This window comes from Rhincodon typus, chromosome 5 (assembly GCF_021869965.1).
Source record: "Rhincodon typus isolate 14 chromosome 5, sRhiTyp1.1, whole genome shotgun sequence".
Taxonomy (NCBI): Eukaryota; Metazoa; Chordata; class Chondrichthyes; order Orectolobiformes; family Rhincodontidae; genus Rhincodon; species Rhincodon typus.
In genome coordinates, this window is record NC_063336.1 from 75,660,629 (window position 1) to 75,682,395 (window position 21,767).

Here is a 21,767-nt window from a genome sequence, read left to right on the forward strand (position 1 = left end):
GAAGAACAGGAGGATTAAGATTCCCTTTAATTTAAATGTTTAAGGAGGTGGAGGAAGAAGGAGGCAAATGATCTGCCTCTACTTGTTGAAGCAAATCTCTGGAATATAAGCAAAGATAGTCAGGTGATTTTATGTGTGCATCCCTTGGGTCGTTGTTAATCTTGGACAGAGATGAAGTGATGCAAAAACATGTGGGTGAGCAACAAAGTGATTAGTGATAGGCAATGTACGCACAGATTGCATAGATAATTGCACAGATAACCTTATTTGAATAACCAGAAGATATTTGTGGATAAATATGAAGTAATGGAAAGGTGATGGCCGAATGGTAGTATCGCTAGACTATTGATCCTAGCACTGATCTTTGAGGCACACCACAAGCCACTAATTACTGAACCAGAAAGGCACCCATTTATCCCCACATTCCATACTAATACATTACCCGTAACGCCAAACACCTTTATCTTATGCAACCGCCTTTCGTGCGGCACCTTGTCGAATGCCTTCTGGAAGTCCAGATACGCGACATCTATCAGTTCCCCATTATCGACTAAATTAGTTAAACATGACCTGCCTGTTATGAACAATAGAAACAACCCTGTTGACACTGCAAAATCCTTCTTAATAACATCTGGGAGCTAGTGGCTAAATTGGGAGAGCCGTCTCACAGACTAGTCAAACACCATACAGCCTGACAGGAATCATACCTTATAGACAATGTATCAAACATCACCATCACCATCCCTAGATATATCCCGAGACTGGGTATCCATTAAGTGTTATGAGCAATTTGTAGTCTCATGGCCCAGCATATCTCCCATTCAACCATTACCATCAAGCCAGGGGATCAATCCCGGTTCAGTGGAGAGTGTAGGAGGACATGCGAGTAGCAGCACCAGCCATACCTAAAAATGAAGTGTCAACCTGGTGAAGCTACTAAACAGGACGACTTTCATGCCAAACAGCATAAAGGGCAAGTGATAAACAGAGCTAAGTGATGCCACAATCAATAGATTAAATCTAGGCTCTACAGGTCTGTGATATTCAGTCATGGAATAAACAGCTTACTGGAGGAGGAGATTCCAAAAATATCCCCATCCTCAATGATGAAAAAGCAATGCAAAAGATAAGGATGAAGCATTCACAGCAATCTTCAGCAGGATGAATTGGATGATCCATCTTGGCCTCTGCCAGTGGTCCCAACATCCCAGATGCCAAATTTTAGCTACCTCGATTCACTCCACGTGATATCAAGAAATGGTTGGAGGCACTAGATAGTGCAAAGGCTGTGGGCCCTGACAATTTTCTGGCAATAGTACTCAAGACTTGTGTTTCAAATTTTGCCACTCCCCTCGCCAGCTGTTGCAGTATGGTTATAACACTCGCGTCAACTGAACAAAGTGCAAAATTGCCCAAGTATATCCTGTGAACAAAAAGCCAGACCAATCCAACCCAGCTGTTTACTGTCATATCTGTCTACTCCCTATCATCAGGAAAGTGATGGAAGGGGTCATCGGCAGTGCAATCAAACAGAACCTGCTCAACAATAACCTTTTCAATGACGCCCAGTTGGGGCTCTGCCAGAGCCACTCAACTTCTTACGTCATTATAGCCTTGGTTCAAACATGGACAAAAGAGCTGAATTCCTATGGTGAGGTGAGAGTGACAGCCCTTGACATCAAGGCCGCATTCAACAGAGTTGGCATCATCCAATGGATGGAAAACTGGAATCAATGGGTATTGGGGACAAACTCTCCACTGGTTGGAGACATACTTCGTACATAGAAAGATGTTCATGATTGTTGGCGGTCAGTCATCTTAGTTCCAGGACATTTCTGCAGGAGTTCCTCAGGGTACTTTCCTAGGCCCAGCTGCTTCATCCATGACCTTCCTCTATCATAAGGTCACAACTGGGATATTTGCTGATGATTGCACACTGTTCAGCACCATTCATGACTTCTGATCTGGACAATATCCAGACTTGGACTGACAAGTGGCAAGTAACATTCACGCTACACAAATAATCATTTCCATTAAGAGACAATCTAACCCTGCCCCTTGAAATTCAGTGGTATTACCATCATTGAATCCCCCACTATCAACATCCTTGGGGTTACCATTGACCAGAAATTCAACTGGACTCCTGATATAAACACGGTAGTTAAAAGAGCAGATCAAGGGCTAGGAACACTGGTGAGTAACACACCTTCTGACTCCCCAAAACCTGTTCATCACCCATAAGGCACAAGTCCAGAGTGTGATGGAATAATACCCACTTGCCTGGATGGATAGGTGCAGCTCCAATAATATTCAAGAAGCTTGACACCATCCAGAATAAGGCAGCCTGCTTGATTGGCACCACATCCACAAGCATCTGCTTCTACCACCAATGACACTTAGTAGCAGCAATGTGTATTATCTACAAAATGCATGACAGAAATTCACCAAAGATCCTTAGACAGCACCTTTCAAATCAATGACAACTTCCATCTAAAAAGAAATGTGCAACAGATACATGATAGCACCACCAACTTGCAAATTCCCCTCTGAGCTACTGTCCATCCTGACCTGGAAATATGGTGTCGTTCCTTTGCTGTTGCTGGTTCAAAGTTGTGGAATTTCCTCCCAAAGGGCATTTTCAGTCAACCTATAACACGTGTACTGAAGCGGTTCAAGAAGGCAGCTCTCCCTGCCAACCCAACACCATCCTAACTCCACCCTCCCAATCTGGAACCCAGGAAAGTATGTTCAAGCTTGCCAGGGTATACCTCCTTGGCAGACTCCAGCTGGGGATGGGGGTTTTGGTGATGGAAAGTGCTGCAGAGGGTCTATCCCTGCTTGTGAGGGTTGGTGTTATGGCAAGGGTGCCATGGGGTACCTGATTAAGAGACCCCTCCGCCATTGAGCCTATACTAGGGCCAGTAGGATTTACCAGGCATCTTCCTGTGTGGTAAAGAGCAACATCTTGGCTAATTGAAGAAAAATATGCCAATTGTGTGGAGGTTTTAAATAGTCCTGACTTGATGGGAGTCCAAAACTAGAGGGCATAGGTTTAAGGTGAAAGGGGAAGATTTAAATGAGACCTGATGGACGACTTTTTAACACAGGGTGTGTTACATATATGGAGTTAGCTGCCAGAGAAAATCGTAGAGATGAGTGCCATTACAATATTCAAAAGACATTTGGACAGGTACATAGATAGGAAAGGTTTAGAGGGATCTGGTCCAAAAGCAGGCAGCTGGGACTAGTTTACTTTTAAGAAACATGGTCGGCATGAACGAGTTGAGCTGAAGGGTCTTTTTCCTTGCTGTATGACTCAATGACTCTATAATGATCTCAGTGTGGATGTGACATCAGCCACTGGGAAAGTGCCAGATCTGGCAGAAATATGATATTCATACTTGCCTGAGCCCTCCATCTCTCCTGATGATCCACAAAATCCAGTGCAGGAGAATAACCCCTACAATTCATGACGGTATTTGACTCGTCCCTCAGGATGGAATAAAACGTGCTTTATTTTTATCACTTCTTGTGACCATCAGATGTTACAAAACACTTCGCAGTATTGTTGTAATACAAGAAATGCAGGAGCCAATATGGACTCAGCAAACTCCCACACATGATACTGTATTTTTGTGATGTTTATTGAGGAATAAATATTGACCAGACCCCAGGGATACGTCTGAGGTAGCTGAGCTGCATACTGATGGTGGTCGCGCCATTAACTTATGGTACTGGAAATTACTGGTGCATGTGGACCTTGGAGGTCTCTACAGAAAATAAACAATTATTAGGAGTGCTGTTCCATGCACTTTTTCAAAATAGTGCCATGGACTGTTTTACTCCCACCAATTAGAACCTAGTTTAATGTCTTATTTGAATTACTGAACCTCTGACAATATAGCACATACATATCTTACCAGATACTGGGAAGCTGAAGCTCCACATCCACCTTCCCCTCACTTCTAGTGTCCTCCACTCCCTCATCCCTAGTTTAGTGACATCAACAGTGCATGCAGATGCTTCCTGAAATCTGAAATGGTCAATTAACATCATGAGCCACCTCTGCAAATTACAAGGGCCGTATTGTCAGTATTGATAATCACTACAAAATGAAGTTACCATTATGCGTGTTTACTTTTGGCAATGGTCAGTCTTTTCAGGTTTTGAGTGCTCACTGTGTATACTTTTTCTTCAAGGCTTATGGAATGTCTGCATTGCCAGTAAACCTGATAAGAGGTACAAGGAATGTGGTTTATGAACGACTGCAGAACACTGAAGACCTTGAAGAAGTGGAACAGCAAGTGGAAACAATTAAATCCAAGGTTTAGCTACAAGCATTCACGTCAATTTGCTTCAGATTTCAAGATCTTTTAACCATTTTCAAAAGAAAGGATGGGTTCATTCTAAATGTGTTTTATTTACTTGTTTTCCAAAATTCACTGAGATTCTGGATAATTAAAAGACTAATGAGTTAAGCTTTGAAAAATGTTCTTCAAAGTTTGCAAATATTTTGGTATTGCAATCAGGGCACTGCATTAGCAATCATGAGGTTGTGAATTCTAAATCTATCAAAGCAAATTGAAAAACTGAATTGAATAGGTAGAAGCAGGTACAGTTACAACATTTAAAATATATTTGTACAGGTACATGAATAGGAAAGGTTTGGAGGGGTATAGGTCAAACACAGGCAAATGGGATTAGTTTAGTTTGGGAAACCTGGTCGGGATGGACGAGTTGTACCAAAGGGTCGATTTCCATGAGTGAGTATATGACGCTAAGAATAGAATCTGATCATTTCTGGGCTGACACAAGCAAAGGGGCTGCTGGTTACTGTAACTTGCAAATGCATTCCTAATGGTTTTCTGCAAGGATCTTCTCACCTACTCCAGTCATCCACTGCATTTTTGACTTGACTCGGTGCTCTCAGGGAATCAAGGGATGGCCAGTAAAATATTAATGTGCCAAAGTCACCCATGTCTCGAGTATTTTAAAATTTGAAAGCATCAAACATAGTAATTTTGATAGGTGGATAAGGGCATTGAAAATAGATCAAGTGTGTGATGTTCTCAGAGAGACTGTTATTTTGTAGGTGGATTGGCCATACTAAATTGCCTATAGTTTCCAGGAATGTGTAAGTTAGGTGGATTAGCCATGGTAAATGCAGGGTTACAGGGATAGGGTAGGGAGGTCGATCTAGGTGGCTTGCCCTGCAGAGGATTTGTGTGGCCCCGATGAGCCGATTGGCCTGCTTTCAAACTATAGGGATTGCAGGAAATTGGTTAGCAGTCCACACTGATTGTGTTGTGCAATCTCTGGTTGGGTTTAAATTATAAGCAGAGGAAATTTCAGTCAGTTGGACATGTTAGACTCAGGCGATCAGGTACAGGAAATGCTGCAAAATCTCAGGTTTCTAAGGAAAAGCTGTGAAGGCGATCCTGGCCAAGATCACAAGTAAGAAACAGAATAGTAACTAGGAGGTGACCAGTTAAAATCAAGTTAGCCAGACTATTGAAATAAAACACAACAGACGAAGTCACCCATAATTTTTAGAATTTTAGTATTTTAGAAAATCTCAGCCAAGTTTGTAGAATTTTTCTGAAGATAGTTTTAATTATCCAACTGATACAAATGCTCTGTGGTTACATAGAAAATCATAAAGTATATTCTAGTATTTCTGGAGAATATCTGAACTATTTTTTTCCAAATCATATTGCAAATCTTTCAATAGAAAATTACATTTCATTAGAACCTTCACAGGAGCATTATGAAATAGTGCCAAATAAGGAGTTAAGGGACCGTATAATCAAAAGCTTGTTCAAAGAAGTAAGTTTTTAAGGATTGTCTTAAAGGAGGAAAGCAATGTGGAGAGGTGCAGGGAGTGAGTTCCAAAGCTTGGAGCCTAGGCAGCTGAAAGCACAGCCACAGTAATGGAGTGATCAAAATCAGGGATGATCAAGAGGCCAGATTTAGAGGAATATAGGAATTCCAGAGGATTGTGGAACTGCAGGACATTAGAGGTAAGATAGAGAAGGTCAAGGAGATATTTCCAAATGTAGTACAGCAAACACAGGATGGTGGGTGAACAGGACTTCGCATGAGTTAGGGTACAGGGTAGGTATGAGTTAGGTGGTCCCATGTCTACAGACGGCAGAATAATAGGTGTTGGTTAGGAGGTAATGAATTTATGTTTGAGGGTTGCAGCAGTAATGTCAGAAAAATGGGAATAGACAGTTTTCATGCAGGGATGGTGTGAGGAATTTGGTAGCTCATCTTGGGGGTCAGCTATGATTCCGAGGGGGAAAGCAGTTTGGATCCATATCAAGCAGTCGTCAAGGAGAGAAAGGAGTCGGTGACTAGGGGCTAGGGTTTGTAGCGGGCATTAAAGACAGTGGCTTCACTCTTCCCAGCACTCCTGAAGGCAAACTGGATTGAGTAAAACTTAGCACATTCTAATATCCAAACTGTAAGCTTGCTGGAATATTTATTTGTGTCAGAGGATAAAATTACTTGAACTGTGCTTTATAATGCTCATTGCATTTTCTAACAGTGCATGGATGGCCGTCCACTGTCCATGGAGGACCGAAAAGCTTTGCAGAAGCTGCAGGAGAAGTTGCGGACACTTAGAAGAAGAGACAGACACCTGGAAACTGCAGAGAGAAGTTGTTGGTTGAAGTTTTGTTGTGCTGTACGACCCTTTAAGGTACATAAACTGTACCTGACAGTACATGTTACAAATGATTTATTGCAGGCACCTTTGTACACAAAAGTCTGATGTCCAAAAACCCTTAGGACCAAAACCTATGCTGGATTTCAGATTTTTCTGTATTTTGCACATGAGGCTTGAAAGGGCTGGAAAAGTTGCAGAAGAACCTCCTGCTGTTGCAGTCTTTTTCAGAGCAATCCCCATCCCTATCAGCTAGTGGAGTGGGCAGCTTTGTGTCTACAGAATAGATAGTAGTGGAGGAAGAGGCACATCTTAGGCACTTCACTCATCTTAGAACATAGAACAATACACAGCACGGGCTCTTCGGCACATGATGTTGTGCGAATTATTATCCTACTCTTGGTTTCTGTGTGTGCACAATACTTACTGATTCCATTCTTTGGGATCAGCCTGAAACTGGCTGTATTTATAAAATGGAAAATTTGACTGAAAATCAAAAATGTCCAATTTTCAGACAGCCAAAGTTTGAATTATGTACCTGAACTTGGATAGCTCTTGAATATAATTTCAGTAGATGGATATTTTTCTAACTTTGGGCCTGGTTTACAAGATAGTGGGCAGAGTTGGAATTTCTAATGATCATTTGATTCCAGCGTCTTCTTGTCATAAATTCCCAGAATAATATATTTAACCAAAATTGTCCTCAAAAAATTCACTTTAAAAGAACAGACTCATCAGTATTCAGATTTCTGGACATGTTTCCATTAGTAGCAAGGGAACAAAGTAACGTAAAAGTGTCAGAGATAACAAGGTGTAGAGCTGGATGAACACAACAGGCCAAGCAGCATCAGAGGAGCAGGAAAGCTGACATTTCGGATCTAGACCCTTCTTCAGTCTCGACCCGAAACGTCAGCTTTCCTGCTCCTCTGATGCTGCTTGGCCTGCTGTGTTCATCCAGCTCTACACCTTGTTATCTGATTCTCCAGCATCGGCAGTTCCTACTATCTCTGTAAAAGTGTCAGAGATGTTCAGTGAAGCCGGTGTAGGGAGTGGAGACCTTTTATTTTTAATTGAAGTAATTCGTTAATTGTTAGACTTCAAACAGCTGGCTCAATTTTGAGCATTTGAAAATACATTTCCACAAATCAAGGTGCTTGTCAGATAATGTTATGGGTTTATTTTCTCCCCATGTCAGAAATTGGCTAGAGAGTTGGAGCATGAAATCCTTTCAGTGATTGAAGCATTTGTGTTGCAGTTGAAGGCACAGCTATAAATAATTTCAGATACATACAACAATATTGTTTAGTTTTATCAGATTTTTCTTATTGCTGGTGGGATTGGTTAGGAGGAACAGAGGGACCAATGTGAATTATACTCAAATTGTGCAGAGCTCCTATAGATGTTTATTCTGACTCAGATTTTGAAGAAAACGGCATGAATAGATTCTGTCCCACCACCCAAGCAAGAGAGTATGTCGATGATTTGGTTTGATTTATTACTGTCATGTGTATTGAACCACAGTGAAAAGTGTTGTCTTACGTACTTTACAGGCAGATTGTACTACACAAGTGCATCAGGATAACAGAACAGAGTGCAGGATGCAGTGTTACAACTGCTTAGAAGTTGCAGAGAGAGATCAACATTAACATTGTAGAGGTCCATTCACAAATCTGAAAACAGTGTGTATGAAACTGTTCTTGAATCTGTTCATACATGTATTCAAACTTTTATATCTTCAGCCCTATCTATGGAGGAGGGTGGAAGAGAGTATAACCAGATGGGAGGGGGCTTTGATTATATTGTTGTTTTTCCTGATGCATTGGAAAGTACCGATGAGATCAGTGGATGGGAATTTGTTTATGTGACTGACTAGGCCGCATTCACAACTTTCTATAGATTTTTGCAGTCTTGGGAAGAGCAGTTGCCATATCATGGTGTGATGCATCCAGATAGTATGCTTTCCATGGGCCGTCTATAAAAATTTGTAAGAGTCTTTATGGACATGCTGAATTTCCTTAGCCTCCTGAGGAAGTAGAGGCCAGTTGTGCTTTCTTGACCATAGTGTCAACATGGGTGGGCCAGGACCGATTGTTGGTGATCATCACTCCCAGGAACTTGGCGCTGTTGACCATCTCCACCTCAGCATCGTTGATGCAGACAGGGGCATGCCGTCCAATTCGCTTCCTGAAGTCAATGACCAGCTCCGTTGTTTTGCTGACATTGATAGAGAAATTGTTGTCTTTACACCATGCTGCTAAGCACTCTGTCTCCTTCCTGTATTCTATCTTGCCATTGTTTGAGATCCGACCTACAACAGTGGTGTCATCAGCAAACTTGTAAAAGAAGTTGGTGTGGAATTTAGCCACACATTCGTGTTTGTATAGCGAGTATAGTAGGGAGCTGAGTACGCAGCCTTGTGGATCACCAGTGTTGAGGCTTATCATGGAGGAGGTGTTGTTGCCTACCCTTACTGACTGCAGTCTGTAGGTCAGGAAGTTGAGAATCAAGTTACAGAGTGGGGCGTGGAGACCTAGGTCCTGGAGTTTGGAGATGAATTTGTTTGGAATTATTGTGTTAAAAGTGGAGCTGTAGTCAATTAGAAGGAGCATGACTTAGGTATTCTGGTTGTCCAGATGTTCCAGGGAGATGGTGTCTGCCGTGGACCTGTTGCATCAGTAGGCAATTTGCAACGGATCAAGGCAATCTGGGAGGCTAGAGTTGATGTGAACCATGACCGCCCTCTGAAAGCACTTAATGTGGATGCCAGCTTTTAGGTGGTAGTCATTGACACTGGAATAATGGAGGTCTTCTTGAAGCAGGTGAGGACTTCAGATTGCAGTAAGGAGAGATTGAAGATATTGGTGAATACTCCCACCAGCTGGTCCGCACAGGATCTGAGTGAATGGCCAGGGACTCCATACGGCCAGTTGCTTTCTGTGGGTTCATCCTGAGGAAGGTTGAGCTAACGGCTGCTGCAGGGACCAAGGGTACGGGTATATCTCAGTTTTTGGTACAGGTGACATCAATTCACTGCCCTTCTATTCAAATTGGGCGTAGAATGCATTGAGGGATGTACAGTCGTCTACGATTCTGGTTGACTTTGCCTTGTAGCCTGTTATGTCGTGTAAGCCTTGCCACAAACAACGGGTGTCCGTGTGGTTAGTTTGGGTCTTAAGCTTGTTTGGTTGTGCTTATTAGAGTCCCTGATGGCCTTGCAAAGGTCGGACCTGAATTTTCTGTATATGTCAAGGTCGCCCGACGTGAGCATGTCAGTCCTGGACCTCGGTAGAGAGTGGATCTCCCAGTTTATCCATGTTTCCATTGGGAACGTTCAGGTTAATTTCTTCAGGACACAGAGATCTACACGCTTACGAATGAAGTCTGTAACAGTAGTGGCATACTTGTTTAGGTTGGCCGCTGAATTCTTGAATATGGATCAGTCCACTGACTATAAGCTGTCCCGTAGAAGCCCTTCTGTTTCCTCTGACCAGTACTGCACTACTTTCTGTACTGGGTCCTCATGCTTCAGTTTCTGCTTGTAAGCTGGGAGTAGGCGCACAGTATTGTGGTCTGATTTTCCAAAATGTGGATGGGGGGTGAAGCAGTAGCTACCTTTGGTGTGATCAAGGATGTTCAGATCTCTGGTGGAACAGGAGATGTGTTGATGATATTTTGGTGGCACAATCTTAAGGTTGGCCTGGTTGAAGTCACCAGCTATGATTATCAAGGCTTCAGGTATTCCGTCTCAAGACTGTTTGCAGGGTTTTATACTTTTATCGAGTCCATGCTTCACTTCTGCATGGGGTGGGATGTAGACTGCGGTCAGGATAGCGGAGGTGAACTTGCGAGGCAGGTAGTATGGACGACATTTCACTGTTAAATATTCAAGGTCCAGGGAGCAGTGACTCGCTAGGGTCACCACGCCTAAGTACCAAAACTTTTTGAGTGGGAGGCAGCCCCCTTTGCCTTACCCAAGGATGCCAAGCGGTCCATTTGGTGAACTGAGAAATCCTCAGGTTGTAAGGCACTGTCAAGTGTAGCAGGAGTGAGCCATGTCTATGTGAAGCAGAACACACAGCAGTCTCTCAATTCTCTTTGAAAGGTGAGTCTAGCTTGTTTTCAGCTGCTTGGATGTTTGCCAGGAGTATGTTGGGGAGGGGTGGCTTGAAACCTCAGAGTGTCTGTCTCACCTGAAGACCAGCGCATCTCCCGTGTTTCCTGGTAGGTTGCTGCTCCTGGTCAATCTTGGACGTCAGTGAGGGAAAACTGCTGCTCCGGGAGGTAAGTGAGTGCTTCTGATGGGGTCCTGGGCACCAGTCATGGCCTTAAGCATTCGGGAAGTGGGGTGGGTCTTGTGGTTGGTCTGGTCGGGCCTTCTCATTGTTGGGTCAACACGGGGTCGGGTCTGGTTTCCGCGCATGTCAGGCTTTGGTTTCGGGTTTCCATGAGGTCAGAGAAGTTGGGCCTGTGAGTTCATTTGAAACATTTGATACTCATTTGATACCTGAAGGTTTTATGTGAGTTGAGGAACATTTTCTAACAGAATTTACTTACACTGTGCCAGGAGATCTATTTATTAAGGTGCTGTTTTAGAAATCTGGTTCATTATTTTAGGAAGAACTGCTGAATGTTATTTATTTTTCTTTTCATCTGAACACCTAATGTTTCAGTAGTAATTTTTACGTGTATAAAATGGTTTATGTATTTAGAGGATTTGAATTCTTTTATCAGATGTGGGCATCGCTGACTAAATCAGCATTTATTGACTATCCTTACTCCTTTTGAGAAGATGGCGGTGATCTTCCTTCTTGAACCACTGCAGTTTAGGTGTTGTATTTACATCCAGGGAAAGAGTTCCATGATTTTAACTCTGCAATAGTGAAGGAACAGCAATATAGCTCAGATGGTGCATGGCTTGGAGAGGAACTTGCAAGTGGCTGTGGTCCATTGCATCTTCTGCCCTCGTCGTTCTGTCTGTTTTATCTTTATTTTATGTATAGGTGAGTGCGTCAAAGGAGTCAGTCTTTTCATGCGTATTAGAGCACAGTTTAACAGATTAGTGGCACTGATTTCTCTTGGTGATATCTTGACTTCAGCGGCGGGAGAGGTGAGAGTGCAAGCCAGGGGGCAGCCGGGAAGTGGGAGGTTTGCTAGAGCTCTTCGGGAGGGTTTAAACTAGTTTGGCAGGGGGGTGGGAACCGGAGCTACGGATCAGAGGATGGGGTAGCCGGTGTACAGCAGATACAGCATGCAGAGAGTCTGTGAGGAAGGATAAACAGTTGATAGGGCAAAGTTGCAGTCAGTGTGACAGGTTGAAGCGTGTCTATTCTAACGCAAGAAGTGTCAGGAATAAGGGTGATGAACTTAAAGCATGGATCAGTACTTGGAGCTACAATGTTGTGGCCATTACGGAGCCTTGGATAACACGGGCAGGAATGGTTGTTGGATGTTCCGGGGTTTAGATGTTTGAAAAGAAATAGGGAGGGAGGTAAAAGAGGTGGGGGAGTGGCATTGCTAATCAGGGATGGTATCACAGCTGCAGAAAGGGAGGTCATCGAGGAGGGTTTGTCTACTGAGTCAGTATGGGTGCAAGTCAGAAACAGGAAAGGAGCAGTCGCTTTATTGGGAGTTTTCTACAGACCCCCCACTAGCAACAGAGACACTGAGGAACAGATTTGGAGGCAGATTGTGGAAAGGTGCAGAAATAATAAGGTTGTTGTCATGGGTGACTTCAACTTCCCTAATATAGACTGGAACCTCCTAAGTGCAGATAGTTTGGATAGAGCAGATTTTGTCAGTTGTGTCCAAGACTCAATAATTAGGTAGACCAACTAGAGGGGAGGCCATATTGGATTTGGTGCTTGGCAACGAACCAGGCCAGGTGGCAGATCTCTCGGTGGGAGAGCATTTCGGTGATAGTGATCACATATCCCTGACCTTTACTATAGTCATAGAGAGGGATAGGAGCAGACAATATGGGAATGTATTTATTTGGGGGAGGGGGAATTACAATGCTATTAGGTAAGAACTGCGGAGCATAAATTAGGAACAGATGTTCTCAGGGAAATGCATGACAGAAATATCGAGGTTGTTTAGGGAGCAGTTGCTATGAGTACTGGATAGGTTTGTCCCACTGAGGCAAGGAAGGGATGGTAAGGTGAAGGAACCTTGAATGACAAGACGTGTGGAACACCTAGTCAAGAGGAAGACGGAAGCTTACTTAAGGCTGAGGAAGCAAGGATTGGACAGGGCTCGAGAGGGCTACAAGGTAGCCAGGAAGGAACTGAAGGATGGACTTAGGAGAGCTAGAAGGGGGCATGAAAAAGCCTTAGCGGGTAGGATCAAGGAAAACCCCAAGGCATCCTATACTTATGTGAGGAACAAGAGGATGGCCAGAGTGTGGGTAGTGCCGATCTGGGATAGTAGAGGGAACTTGTGTGCAGAGTGAGAGGAGGGGAGGTCCTTAATGAATACTTTGCTTCAGTATTCACCAGTGAGAGGGACCTTGACGTTTGTGAGGATAGCATGAAACAGGCAGATTGGCTTGAACAGGTTGATGTGAAGAAGGAGGATGTGCTAGAAATTTTGAAAAACATGAGGATAGATAAGTCCCCTGAGCCAGTCGGGATATACCCAAGGTTACTACAGGAAGTTTTCTTTTCCGTATAAAAACTTACCTCGTGCAGCAGCGGCCTTCTTGTTTTCAGCGGCGGGTGTGTGGAGAGAATGCGAGCCAGGAAGGAACTAATATATTCGGGCATTGGCTAAACCCGAAACAGTACAAGTGTAGTGTCTCCCACCCATCCTCCTCCTCTAACCAAAAAAAAAAGACTGTGTGGAGGGTCGGTAAGGTAAGGCTTTATTTTTTATTTTTTTAATTCTTCTGGAAATCTAGAGTAGAGGGAATGGAAGCTAGGGCAGTTGCATGCTCCTCTTGCAGGATGTGGGAGGTAAGGGTCACTGCTGGTGTCCCCTCTGACTTCACCTGCGAGAAGTACACCCAACTCCAGCTCCTCACAAACCGCATTAGGGAACTGGAGCTGTAGCTGGATGAACTCCGGATCATTTGGGAGGCTGAGGAGGTGATAGAGAGGAGTTATAAGGAGGTGGTCACACCCAAGGTACAGGAAAAAGGTAGATGGGTGACTGTCAGGAAGGGGAAAGGGAATAGGCAGAGAGTGCAGGGATCCCCTGTGGCCGTTCCCCTCAATAATAAGTATACCGTTTTGGATACTGTTGGCGGGGGGGAAGACCTACCAGGGGATGGCCATAGCGGGCAGGTCTCTGGCACTGAGCCTGGCCCTGTGGCACAGAAGGGAAGGGGGGGGAATAGGAGAGCAATTGTAGTGGGGGATTCAACAGTAAGAGGCACAGACAGGCAGTTCTGTAGACGCGAACAAGGTGAACGGATGGTATGTTGCCTCCCGGGTGCCAGGGTCTGTGATGCCTTGGATCATGTCTTCAAGATCCTTGAATGGGAGGGTGAGCAACCAGCAGTCATGGTACACAACGGTACCAATGACATAGGTAGAAAAAGGACTAAGAATGTGAAAAACGAGTACAGGGAGTTAGGTTGGAAGCTGTCGTCCAGGACAAACAGGGTAGTATTCTCTGGATTACTACCAGTGCCATGTGATAACGAGGCAAGAAATAGGGAGAGAGTGCAGCTAAACACGTGGCCACAGGGCTGGTGTAGGAGGGAGGGCTTCCATTATGTAGATAATTGGAGCACATTCTTGGGAAGGTGGGACCTGTACAGTAAGGACGGGTTGCACCTGAACCGGAAGGGCACAAACATCAGGGGAGGGAGGTTTGCTCGAGCTATGCGGGATGGTTTAAACTAGATTGGCAGGGGGTGGAGAACCAGATTTGTAATTCAGAGGATGAGGTATTCAGCCTTCCAACAGACACAACAGGGAGTCAGGTTGTTAATAAAGAAATGCGGTTGATGGAGCATAATTGTGGACACAGGGATGGTTTGAGGTGTGTATACTTCAATGCTAGAAGTATCAGAAATAAGGCTGGTGAACTTAGAGCATGGGTCAGTACTTGGAACTACGATGTTGTGGCCATTACAGAAACTTGGGTAACTCAGGGACAGGAATGGTTGTTGAAAGTTCCGGGATTTAGATGCTTTAAAAGAAATAGGGAGGGTGGTAAAAGAGGCAGGGGAGTGGCATTGCTAGTCAGGGCTACTATAGCAGCTACTGAAAGGCAGTTCAAGAATGATATGTCTGCAGAGTCAGTTTGGGTTGAGGACAGGAACAAGAAAGGAGCAGTCACTTTGTTGGGGGTTTTTTTACAGACCCCCTAATAGTTGCAGAGAAGTGGAAGAGTGGATTGGGAGGCAGATACTGGAAAGGTGCAGAAGTCACACGGTTGTAGTCATGGGTGACTTCAACTTTCCAAATATTGATTGGAAACTTTTTAGTTGTAATAGTTTAGATGGAGCAGATTTTGTCCATTGTGTTCAGGAAGGATTCCTGACACAGTACGTAAATAGACCAACACAAGGAGAGGCCACTTTGGCAATGAACCAGGCCAAGTGGTGGACCTGTTGGTAGGAGAACGTTTTGGCGGTAGCGATCATAACTCTGATACTTTTACAATAGTCATGGAAAAGGATAGGTACATACAGCAGGGTAAGGTTTATAATTGGGGAAAGGGTAATTACAATTCTGTTAGGCAAGAGCTGGGTAACATAAAATGGGAACAGATGCTGTCAGGGAAAAGCACTATAGAACTGCGGAGATTGTTTAAGGAATGCATACTGCGTGTGCTCGATATGTTTGTCCCTAGTAGGCAGGGAAGATGCGGTCGAGTGAGGGAGCCTTGGTTCTCAAGAGAGGTCGAACGACTGGTTAAGAGGAAGAAGGATGCTTATATAAGGTTTAGGAAACAAGGAACGGAAAAGGCTCTAGAGGGATACAAGTTATCCAGGAAGGAACTGAAGAAAGGGCTTAGGAGATCTATAAGGGGGCATGAGAAAACCTTGGCAGATAGGATCAAGGAAAACGCCAAGGCTTTTCACACGTATGTGAGGAATAAGAGAATGACCCGAGAAAGAGTAGGGCCGATCAAGGATTGTAAAGGGAATTTGTGCACGGAGCCGAAAGAGATAGGAGAGGTCGTTAATGAATACTTTTCTTCGGTACTCACAACTGAGAGGGACCTAGTTGTAGAGGAGGACAGTGTGAAACAGGCTGGTAGGCTAGAGGAGGTGGATGTTAGTAAGGAAGATGTACTAGGAATTTTGAGGAACTTGAAGATAGATAAGTCCCCTGGGCCTGATGGGATTTATCCAAGGATTCTATGGGAAGTGAGGGAACAGATCGCAGGGGCTTTGGCAATGATCTTTTCGTCCTCACTGTCCACGGGTACAGTGCCGGAAGATTGGAGAGAGGCAAACGTCATTCCCTTGTTCAAAAAAGGGAACAGGGATAACCCTGGAAATTACAGGCCAGTTAGTCTTATGTCAATGGTGGGCAAATTATTGGAAAGGGCTCTGAGAGATAGGATTTATGATCACTTGGAAAGGCACAGTTTGATTCGTGTTAGTCGGCATGGATTTGTGAGGGGTAGATCATGCTTCACAAACCTTATTGAATTATTTGAAGAGGTGACCAAACACGTGGATGAACGTAGACCGGTGGATGTGGTATACATGGATTTAAGTAAGGCATTTAATAAGGTTCCCCATGGTAGGCACATGCAGAAAGTAAGGAGGCATGGGATAGGGGGAAATGTGGCAGATTGGATTCAGAATTGACTGACCCTTAGAAGACAAAGGGTGGTAGTGGACGGAAAATATTCAACATGGTGCTCAGTTACAAGTGATGTACCACAAGGTTCTGTTCTGGGTCCTCTTCTATTTGTGATTTTTGTAAATGATTTGGATGTAGGAGTGGAAGGGTGGATTAGTAAGTTCGCGGATGATACTAAGGTGGGTCGAGTTGTGGATAGTGCAGAGGACTGTTCTAGGTTACAAAATGATATTGATAGGATGCAAAGCTGGGCTGAGAAGTGGCAGATGGAGTTTAACCCTGAAAAATGTGAGGTGATTCATTTTGGAAGGACAAACTTGAAAGCAGAATACAGGGTTAACGGAAAGATTCTTGGCAGTGTGGAGGAGCAGACGGATCTTGGGGTTCATGTCCACAGTTCCCTGAAAGCTGCCACCCAGGTGGATAGAGTTGCTAAGAAGCGTATGGTGTGTTAGCTTTCATTAAACAGGGATTGAGTTCAAGAGCCGTGAAGTTATGCTCCAGCTATACAAAGCCTGGTTCGGCCACATCTGGAGTATTGTGTCCAGTTCTGGTCGCCTCATTACAGGAAAGATGTGGAGGCGTTGGAAAAGGTGCAGAGGAGATTTGCCAGGATGTTGCCTGGAATGGAGGAATGTTACGAGGAAAGGTTGAGAGAGCTCGGGCTTTTCTCTTTAGAACGACGAAGGATGAGAGGTGACTTGATAGAGGTGTACAAAATGATCAGAGGTATAGATAGAGTGGACAACCAGAGACTTTTTCCTAGGGTGGAGGTATCTATTACGAGGGGGCATAGTTTTAAAGTGAGTGGAGGTAGATGTAGGGGAGACGTCAGAGGTAGGTTCTTTACTCAGAGAGTGGTCGGGGCATGGGGCATCGGGTCATTGCCGGAGGGGGTAGTGGAGTCTGTCTCATTGGGGGCATTTATGTGGCTATTAGATAGGCATATGGATGATAGTATAAGGTAGGAGTGGAGGTTAGTTAGACCTTAGGATTAGGGTAAAAGGTCGGCACAACATCGTGGGCCAAAGGGCCTGTACTGTGCTGTATTGTTCTATGTTCTCTGTCCTATGAAGCGAGTGAAGAGATTGCTGCCCTTTTGGCGATGATCTTTGCGTCCCCACTGTCCACTGGAGTAGTACCAGATGATTGGAGGGTGGCAAATGTCATTCACTTGTTCAAGAAAGGGAATAGTGATTATCCTGGGAGTTACAGACCAGTCAGTCTTAATTCTGTGGTGGGCAAATTTGTGAAGAGGATTCTGAGAGATAGTATTTATGATTATTTGAAAAAGCACAGTTTGATTCAAAATAGTCAGCATGGCTTTGTGAGGGACAGATCATGCCTCACAAGCCTTATTGAATTTTTTGAGGATATGACAAAACACATTGATGAAGGCAGAGCAGTGGAAGTGGTATATATGGATTTTAGCAAGGCATTTGATAAGGTTCCCCATGGTATGCTCATTCAAAAAGTAAGGAGGCATGGGATTCAGGGAAATTTGGCTGTCTGGATACAGAATTGGCTGCCCAATAGAAGACAGAGAGTGGTAGCAGATGGAAAGTATTCAACCTGGAGCTCGGTGACCAGTGGTGTTCCGCATTGGTCTGTTCTGGGACCTCTGCTCTTTGTGATCTTGTGGGTTAGTAAGTTTGCAGATGACATGAAGGTTGGTGGAATTGTGGATAGTGTGGAGGGCTGTGTAGGTTGCAATGGGACATTGACAGGATGCAGATCTGGGCAAAGAAGTGCCAGATGGAATTCAACCCAGAAAAGTGTGAAGTGATTCATTTTGGAAGGTCGAATTTGAATGCAAAAAACAGGGTTAATGGCAGGATTCTTGACATGTGGAGGAACAGAGGCATCTTAGGGTCCATGTCCATAGATTTCTCAAAGTTGCTGCCCACGTTATTAGGGTTTTAACAAAGGCATATGGTGTGTTGACTTTCATTGGCAGGGGAATTGAGTTTGAGCCGTGAGGTTATGCTGCAGCTCTATAAAACCCTGGTTAGACCACATTTGGAATATTGTGTTGAGTTCTGGTCTCCTCATAGGAAGGATGTGGAAGCTTTAGAGAGGACGCAGAGGAGATTTACCAGGTTGCTGCCTGGACTGGAGGTCAGGTCTTCTGAGGAAATGTTGAGGGAGCTCGGGCTTTTATCATTGGAGCGAAGAAGGATGAGAGGTGACTTGATAGAGGTGTACAAGATGATGAGAGGCATAGATGGAGTGGATACCCAGAGATTTCTTCCCAGGGCCAAAATGACTATTATGAGGAGGCATAATTTTAAGGTGATTGGAGGAAGGTATAGGGGAGATGTCAAAGGTAGGTTTTTTACACAGAGAGTGGTGGGTGCGTGGAATCTGCTGTCAGCAGTGGTAATGGAGTCAGATACTTTAGAGACTTTTAAGCGACTTTTGGGTAGGCACATGGATGATAGTATAATGTAGGGTATGCAAGATAGTTTGATCTTAGTAGGATAATAGGTCGGCACAACATTGTGGGCCGAAGGACATCTACTGTGCTCTGCTGTTCAATGTTCTATTTCTATATCACTTTATTATTAAAGTGGAATTGATATTGTGGCTCCATGATGAAGGAACAAGTAAAGAATTATTCTAAAGTTTATTTCAAATAATTAATAATATCATTTAATGTACTTATTTGCAGATATTGCAAAGAAGAAGTGTATCCTATGGCCATAATTGAAAAATAAAAATCAACAGTTAAGAAGTTGTCTTATAGGCTAAGTAGTTGCACCCTGACAACACAACTTTAATGCCATTAAACATTGACTGTAAATGAGAGCAACTTGCTCTTAATCTCATCATCCTTAATGCAAATAATGTGAAATTCCTAATGCAAAAATCGCTGTATGTACATTGGTCATGATTTGCAGTAATTTATTCCCTCTTCAGTAACTGTCACACTGTATTCTTTTCTGCTTAGTGCACACCCTCATGGTCGTAAAATGAATAGCTTTACTTTGTTAAAAATGACATTCATTACAGCATCATTGGTTTCCTAGTAACTCAAATCATCACTTTGGGGATCTAGAAACATACTTGGAATTCTTCCATTCTGATAAACATTCCAAGCAAAATATTATCTTTCATATTGTAACAATTACCACTGAGTTGAGGCTGTATAGTCTTATGAAATATCTTATTGCTGATGGATGCAACTAATATTCAATCATATATATATCAGGCCATACTTGTCATATCTTTAACTTAAAAACAGAAAGCTAGGAGTTTTAACTCTACATGTACTGCTGTATGATTATTTACATGGCCACTAAATGACTTGTCTATTCAAATGCTTGAGATATTACTTTCCAAAGAAACAATTAATGATTTTGTAAGGGTATTTGAAAAATAATTGCTTTCAAAATTGAGTGGCTTCAAATGCATCATTACGAGATTGATGCCAAATAACACCGAAGATGTTTTTAACTTAAACAAAACACAATTTCTAATAATTTAAAGATAGATTAATTAATCTCAAGGGAAAAATTACTTACAGGCACATATTTTCTATGTTCTATGAAGATCAAAATGCAAACAAAAAGGATTGATCTGGTTACTTAGACTTTATTGTTGAGATAAGTAATAGATTGGGAGGGAGAGCTACCAAGATTTTTTGCCCAATACTTTGAGATCTAACTCACAAGTTTTACCCATGTGTCTTTAAGTATATTCAAATATATCAATATCCTTCACAAGCAGCACATTTAGAAAATCATATTTTAATCAAGCAATGTCAGCATGGCTTCATGAAAGGGAAATCTATCTGACTATTTTATTGAAGTTTTTCGAGGAAATCTCAGCCAGATTGGATAGAGGAGCAGCAGTAGATATGTTGTATTTAGACTTCCAGGTATCTCACAAAAGATTAAGTCATAAGCTTGTGGTGTAAAGGGTTTAGGATTGGCTAATGGATAGGAAATGGCGAGTGGGAATAAAAGTTTCTTTTCAGGTTGGCAACCTGTAACCGATGGGGTTCCACAGGATCAGTGCTGGGACCGCAACTATTTACAAAATATATTCCTGACATGGGTACTGTCGTCAAATTGGCAGACAACACAAAAGTAGTTGGAAGAGCAGGTTGTGAAGTGTACAGTAAACAGAGTTTACAGAGCAATATTGATAGGTTAAGTAAGCAGGTAAAGAGTTGGCAAATGGAATATAACGTGGGAAAAAGTGAAGTTGTTCATTTTGGAAGGGAAAACAAAAAGAACAATATTATTTAAACGGGAAAAAACATAGAAAGCTAGCACACAGTTGTAGTAGGTAATTAGGATGAGTAATGGAATGTTGGCCCTTATTTCAAGGCGGTTGAAGTATAAGAGGAGGGAAGTTTTATTGCAACTGTACAAGGTGCTGGTGAGATGACATCTGGAGTATCGTGAGCAGTTCTCTCTATCTGAGGAAGGATATAACTTCATTAGAGGCAGTTCAGGGAAGGTTTATAAGATAATCTCTCCCTACCAGGGATCATTCTCACATGCAGAGGCTAAACAGGTTGGGACACTGCTCACTGCAGTTTAGAAGAATGAGTGGTGATCTCATTGAAACATACACTGTTACGGTGCTTGACAGGGTAAATGTTGAGATGATGTTTCCTCTCATTGGAGAGTCTAGAACCATTGTCTCAGAATAAAGAAGTAGCAATTCAAGATTGAGATGAGCAATTTCTTCTATGAGGGTTGTGAGTCTTTGGAACCCTTTGCCAAAGAGAGCTATGGAGGCACAGTCCTTGTGTGCATTTAAGGCTGTGACAGATTTTTGATCAACAGTTATGTGAAAATGCGGGGAACTTGGCATAAGGAATGTCACATCAGTCATGATGCTATTGAATGGTGGAGCAGACTCAAGCAGACTCAGTTACCCAACTGGCCAACTCTTGTTCCTAAATCTTATGGTCTTCCTGGTCTTACACAATAAAGTGTTAAAAATAACAAACAACATTCAAAGTCAGCAATCTGTGTGTCATTGCCATAGCTTGTTTTCATTGATAATTCATTGGCCCACAGATTCCACCCATATTAAAACATTTCTGAGCAGGTTTAAATTGACCCAGACTTTGTGCTCAGTGAAGTCCCAATCCCTTAAACAAGGTTTGAATTTTCTGAGTTTATCTTTCGTTGATTGATACCTGTTTGATTTCCAGAAGACCTGCCAGTCTTCTGGATGCAGGCCCTACATACCTGGCATCAGACCTGCACTGAGATTCAGTTACCACGTTACTAATTTGTCTGGATGGCAGAATGTCTTCTTCGGGTTGAAGGCAGTGGAATATATCACCTGCTGTTACAATAAAGTAGAGATAACAA

At 43.1% G+C, this 21,767-nt stretch overlaps 1 protein-coding gene across 4 annotated transcripts in view; it reads left to right on the plus strand.

The window, feature by feature from the left end:
- Positions 1-21,767, plus strand: part of lmbrd1 (LMBR1 domain containing 1) — a 260,769-nt gene that overhangs the window by 139,598 nt on the left and 99,404 nt on the right. For all 4 annotated transcript variants that reach the window (XR_007262077.1, XM_048596598.1, XM_048596599.1 and 1 more), the window contains 2 exons: positions 4,200-4,325; positions 6,551-6,703. Coding sequence is in view for 3 of the 4 variants with exons in the window: in XM_048596598.1 (XP_048452555.1) it covers positions 4,200-4,325; positions 6,551-6,703 (279 nt within the window). In the remaining variant the exon portion in view is untranslated. The remainder of the gene's footprint in view (positions 1-4,199; positions 4,326-6,550; positions 6,704-21,767) is intronic.